The sequence below is a fragment of the Orycteropus afer genome, unplaced genomic scaffold (assembly GCF_000298275.1).
Source record: "Orycteropus afer afer isolate SDZICR_OR568_19922 unplaced genomic scaffold, OryAfe1.0 scaffold00041, whole genome shotgun sequence".
NCBI lineage: Eukaryota > Metazoa > Chordata > Mammalia > Tubulidentata > Orycteropodidae > Orycteropus > Orycteropus afer.
In genome coordinates this window covers 7454244-7460378 of record NW_006921628.1, presented here as the reverse complement: position 1 = coordinate 7460378, position 6135 = coordinate 7454244, and the positions used below count along the sequence as shown (strand labels likewise).

Genomic DNA, 6135 nt, shown 5'->3' with positions numbered 1-6135 from the left:
ATAACATTCTGAAACATACTGGATTCATTCTTACTCTGAAATCCTTTGAAGCCTTACAAAATAGTAAAAAGAGTAAACAACTTCACTTTGGCAATCAGAGCTGTGTGATTTTAGGCAGAAGAGCCTTTTAAACCTGCGATTCTTGGTCTGCTATTGTTGTTGTTATATGCTGTCGAGTCGGACCCGATTCATAGCGACCCCTCCTTGGGTTTCTGAGGCAGTATCACTTCTTGGTCTGCTAGGAGGAGTAAACATAGTGCCTGGCACATGGCACTCTATACAAGACACAATCCCAGCCACTTTTTTAGTGTTCTGAGTGTCAGTCACCAGAGTCTTAACAAGATTTTTTGAAAATACAATCTTGGCACTTTTACTTTATCATTTGGTCCTGCTAATCTAGACCATGTACTTAATTACTTAATTACAGTAGAGTAGAATACTGTTTCTTTTCTTTTTGCAGTGCAGGAAGTCTCTTTGTTGGGGATCTAGGTAGAAGAACTTTTTACATGAAATCATTGATAGAGGAGCATTAATTGATTAAGTCTGTTTAACTTTTTAAGAAACCACCAAACTCTTAGGACCATAGTCTCAGGAACATCTTAGTCACTTGGTATAACATAGCTCATAAAGACTATGTTCCACATGCTCCTTTGGTGAGTAGAGAGTGAGATCTTAAAATCTTGTGAGCTGCCATCTAAGATACAACGATTGACCTCTTCCTGTCTGGAGCAAAGAAGAGTGAAGAACATCAAAGACACCAGGAAGCAATTAGTCCAGAGGAATAATGAACCACATGAACCATAGCCTACACTAGCTTGAGACCAGAAGAACTACATGGTGCCTGGCTGCCACAACCTACCATCTGCTCTGACTGGGATCACAATAGAAGGTTGTGGACAGAGTGGGAAAGAAAAATGTAGAACAGAATTCAGAATCATAAAAAAGATTGTACTTACTGGTCTGATAGAGACTGGTGGAACTCCTAAGACTATGGACCATAGACACTCTTCAAACCTGGAACTGTAAACGTCCCCAGGGATCAGCTTTCAGCCAAATAGACCTATAAAGTAAACAGTAACATCTATGAGGAACGTGCTCCTCCGAACAACCAGACCAAAAATAAAGTTCAGAAGGCAGGAAGGGGCAAAAGAGATGGGCAAATGGAAACAGAGCCAAGGGAGGAAATGGGAAGACTGCTGTTATGTTGAGGGGATTGCAACTAATGTCACAAAACAAAACGTGTATAAATTGTTAAATTGTTGAATGTGAAGCTAGTTTGCTCTATAAACTTTCACCCAAACCACATTTGGAAGAAAAAAAAAAGGCAGTCACAAAAAAAAAACATACTCTTATTAAGATTAAATGAGATAATTTGTTCAATGGGTTTAGACCAGATTCTTACAGAGCAAGTATTCAGTGAATAATGGCTATTATTATTCTAGCATTATTTCCAACTCTTTAAGCAACGTACTGTTCATGATTCAGTGAGTCTAACTTTTTACCTAAAAGGTCTTTCCCCCTTTTTCCCATGAATAAATTTTTATTTCTCTTATAACCAAAAACCAAACTCATTGCTGCTGAATTGGATACGACTCATGCAGACCCCTCCTTGGGTTTCCAAGGTGGTATCACTAGGGAAGAAGATTGCCCAACCTTCCTTCCGAGGAGTGGCTGGTAGGTTTGAACCGCCAGCCTTCTGGTTAGCAGTCAAGTGCCTTAGGCACTACGTTCACTACCAGAGCTGCTGAGATCCCACTGTTGTTATGTGCCATGGAGTCGGACCTGACTTATAGCGACCCCTCCTTGGGTTTCCGAGGCAGTATCACTACGGATTAGGACTGCTTAAATATCACCTCCTTTAGGAATCCTCAATGATTTTCTTACTCCTCCTTGGCCAAGACATAGTACATGCTCTTAAAAAATTTTAACAGTGCCAAAGAATGTAAGATTGTAAGTGAAATGCTCCCTGTATAAACCCATCCTCACAGATAAAAACAACAATTTGATCCAATGCAATGATTTAAATAAAGGTATTTTGTAAACTTAGAAGGTTAAATTAAATAATCTCTAGATTGGCTTTAAGTTCTTAGATTCTCATGCAAGAAGGGAGAGGTTCAGGAATTGGGAGAAAAAAGAAATTCTGTTAAATTTGCCTATGATAACTTGTTTATCTTGAAGCATTTTTATGCCTCTTGTAAAGGTTGCTTAGATTGTAGTTTCCCTTGAGCTCAAGACCAGCGCTACTGCATGTGCTGCCCAAGTTATTCTGTACAGCAGCACTACTCTAGTCCTGTCATCCTTGCTGGCTCAGACCTGTGACAGTGGCACACACTATCACCACCTGGTGGTAGCTTAAGTGTCTATATTCAGAACCAGAGTTTTGAAAAAAAAAATCCTTTAAAAACTGCATCTGCATAATCAGGAGTTACTTTCTGTCCCATTTACTCATAAAGGGTATTTTATTTATATTTGGCACATAAACTTTAAATTATATGTATTTGGCATAGAGATTTAAAATTATAATTTAAATGACAAAAGGAAAAATTTAAGTAATGATAGATGTTAATGAAAGATCAGATATCTAATTATTTTGTATAATTTGCATAAATTGTTTCTCTATTGCTGTAGTGATATAATGTTCCCTTTATCCAGTTTTAAAATATCAGAAATGAAGCTTAAGTATTAATTGTTGTTAAAAAAAATAATGCTTTGGCTGTAAATAATGACCATGGTTAAGTAATAAAGTAAATACTCAGTGAATTACTAATCTTATAAAAGTCCAGTTTTGTGTTATATGTAATTAGGTAACTATAGGAATCTTTATGATATTTCCTTCAGGTGAAATACCCAAACAGGTGAAAGTGAAAAAATTGAAGAACCTGAAGACTCTGGATTCTAAACCTGGTACTGGCTTTTATTAATTTTTAAATATATACTTATGTAGGTATTTGAGTTTTTCTGTTTACCTTATTTCCTTCTTTTCACTTCCTAGGAGTTTATACTTCTTATAAGCCATATCTAAACAGAGATGAAGAGATTGTAAAACAGTTACAGAAGGTAATTATTTGTTCATATTATTAATTAAAATTTCCTTGTTCAAGTATACCATATCCAATTAAATAATATGTTTATGGATAATAATGAGAAGTCTTATCTCTCTTTTTAATTAAAGTTTGATACAGATCAGGAGATTAAAGTAGCAGCAATTATGGGCTAGAAATATTGGGGCTTCTGCTACAAACAAGTGTCAGTCTTCCCAGAAACTTGGGGGTTACAGTAAAAAAGTCATAAGACTATCATGAGGAGGGGATAAGGGTAAGCGATGTTTAGAAAATTGTAACTAGTAGTAATACAACACATGTGAGATAAAGATAGTCTTCATTGTAGACTGATATGCTTGAGTATGGATGCAAGAAGTTGACTAAGTTAGAGACTTATGTTTTGCTCTAAGGATTCTTTTCATGGAATACTGCACAATTAACTTTTTATTAAGTTACTACAAGATGAAGTGTTACTTTTTGTGTAAGTGTATATTTACATATCAGTTGAACTTCTATAATTATCCATTGCTTTATATTCCCTGATACTAGAATATAGGTTATCATTGTTTCCTCTTTTAAGGGTGTGCAACAGAAACGTCCTTCTGAGGCTCAAAGTGTTATTCTCCGACGCTATTTTTTGGAACTGACACAAAGCTTCATCATTCCGTTAGTAAGTTAACAGATAGAGCTTTGCTTAATTTAATGATTTGTTGAAGGGTATATGGATATTTTTCCCATCCACCAAAACTTTTCCTTAAGTTCTGTGTTTTGCCTGCTCGTGTATTTAGTGATTAAAAATAGAGCCTTTTAAAGGAGAGCTAGATTCTTTGTTCTAGTATTAACTGTGAAACTTTGGTTAAGGCATTTCTCCTTCTAATCTACAGTTCTCTTATTTGTAAAATGTAGCTCATTCCACTTTCCCTATCTAATTATTACAGCCTAGGAAAGAGGCTCTGGTGGTGTAGTGGTTAAGGTATTTGGCTGCTAAGAAAGGTCAGTGGTTCAAACCCACCAGCCACTCCATGGTAGAAAAATGTGACAGTCTTTTTCTATAAAGATTTACAGCTTTGGAAACCCAATGGGGGTTGCATGAATCAGAACTGACTCGATGGCTGTGAGTGAGTTTAGGAAACTGTATGGGCAATTCTGCTCTATCGTAGAGACGTAGAGAGTCACTATGAGTTAGAATCAACTTGACTTCACACAACAACAAAAACAACATGTTCTGATTACCTAGTGCTGCTCTGACAGGAATATGCCACAAATGGGATGGCTTTAACAAACAGGAGTTTATTCTCTTACAGTTTCGAGGCTTTAAGTCCAAGTTCAAAGTGCTGGGCTTTAGGGGCTGGGTGAAAGCCCCTCAGCCTTGGGCTTCAGCTCTGCCTCCAGCTCCCAGCCCACTGAAGCTAGAGGCTTTTCTTCACTCAGACAGCTGCTGTCTGCTGAGGCTGCCAAGCCAAAGGTTGACAAGTAAAATGACACAGTCCCGATGTTACCAAACCACATGGCAGGCCATTAATTCAAGTTCATTGTAAGTCGCAAGGTCAACAGAGCATGGCAGGCTGCTGAACAACGACACGGCTATATGCAGGGTCTAAGTACCATAAACTAGAGGCTATCCCCAAGACTCTCCTTATATATGGGAAGCAGACCACATACCCAAAGGCAGTTACTCAGCTGCTCACGATAGATTCCACCATAGAGTTGATTACCAGTCTCATCATGGCTACATCCTGCTGCCCAGCCACTCAACCAGGCCTAGCCAAGTTGACACACAAACTGAACTACCACACAACAATTATTTATGAGCAGTATATGGGGACAACTTGGAGATCTTTGCTGTTATATCGGGGAAAAAAACTTTCTTGGATCTCGAATTTGTTTCATTTAAATCTGTTTGTTTAAGTAAATAAATTTAAAGGTGGTGCTGAAGGGCATGGGCTGAAGTCAAGTAGACTTGAGTTCAAGTTCAAGCTGTGTAACCTTGGGCAAGTAACTTAGCCTTTGGAGGCCTCAGTTTCCCAAAATCCCTGCCATACAGGATGGTTGCAAGGATTAAAAGAGATCATGCATGTAAAATGTTGAGCACGTTCACTGTCATATAGTTCCTCAGTAAGGTTATTTGCTGTCATTACAAATACATAATTCCTTGGTTATCTAAGCTTTAGTTAAATTTTTAAAAATTTTATTATGGTGAAATATATATATATATAAAACAAAATGTTTTCCATTTTACCACTTTTAGTATACAGTTCAGTGACATTAATTACATTGTCCATGTTGTGTTACCATCTCCACTGCCTATTTCCACAAGTTTACATCGCCTCAAACGGAGACTCAGTACCCTTTTAGCAGTAACTCCCCTTTTCCTCTCCTACCCACTTCTTACAACCATTGCTTTATATGCATTTACCTAGTCTAGATTTTCTTGTGTAAGTGGGAACATAACAATATTTGTTCTTTTGTATCTGGCTTATTTCACTCAGCATAATGTGTTTAAGATTCACGCATGTTGCAACATGTATCAGAATTTCATTTTTCTTTATGGCTGAATAATGTTCCAAGATTTATTTAAATTTTTGCTGAAAATCTAACTCCCCAGTTATGTCTAAATTTAGCTCTATCCTGGGGAGTGATTGAGTTGTTGATGTCCACTAAAAGGGCATGTGGTGCCTGAAGAAATGTTCACCATCCTTAGCCATTAGAGAGATACAAATCAAAACAACAGTAAGATACCATCTTGTCTCAGCACTAGTAACAAAGTTCAACAAGACACAAAATAACAAATGCTGGCAAGGATGTAAAGAGATCAAGACTCTCATACACTGCTGATGGGACTGTAAAATTATATAATCACTGTGGAAAGCAGTATGGCAATTCCTTAAAAAATTAGAATTAGAAATACCATTTGACCCAGCCATTCTATTACTAGGTATGTATCCTAAAGAAGTGAGAGCCATGACAAGAACAGACAAAAGCACACCCATATTCATTGCAGCACTGTTTACAATAGTAAAAAGATGACAGAAGAATGGATAACCAAACTATGTTACATACACACAATGGAATACAATGCAACCCTAAAGAATAA

The 6135-nt window shown here is 37.2% G+C and overlaps 1 protein-coding gene across 1 annotated transcript in view; it reads left to right on the top strand.

Moving 5' to 3' along the window:
- The window catches only part of DENND6A (DENN domain containing 6A), a 90324-nt gene that overhangs the window by 70471 nt on the left and 13718 nt on the right, over window positions 1-6135 (top strand). The window contains exons 13-15 of the mRNA XM_007937267.2: window positions 2839-2904; window positions 2993-3057; window positions 3622-3711. Coding sequence (XP_007935458.1) covers window positions 2839-2904; window positions 2993-3057; window positions 3622-3711 — 221 coding nt within the window. The remainder of the gene's footprint in view (window positions 1-2838; window positions 2905-2992; window positions 3058-3621; window positions 3712-6135) is intronic.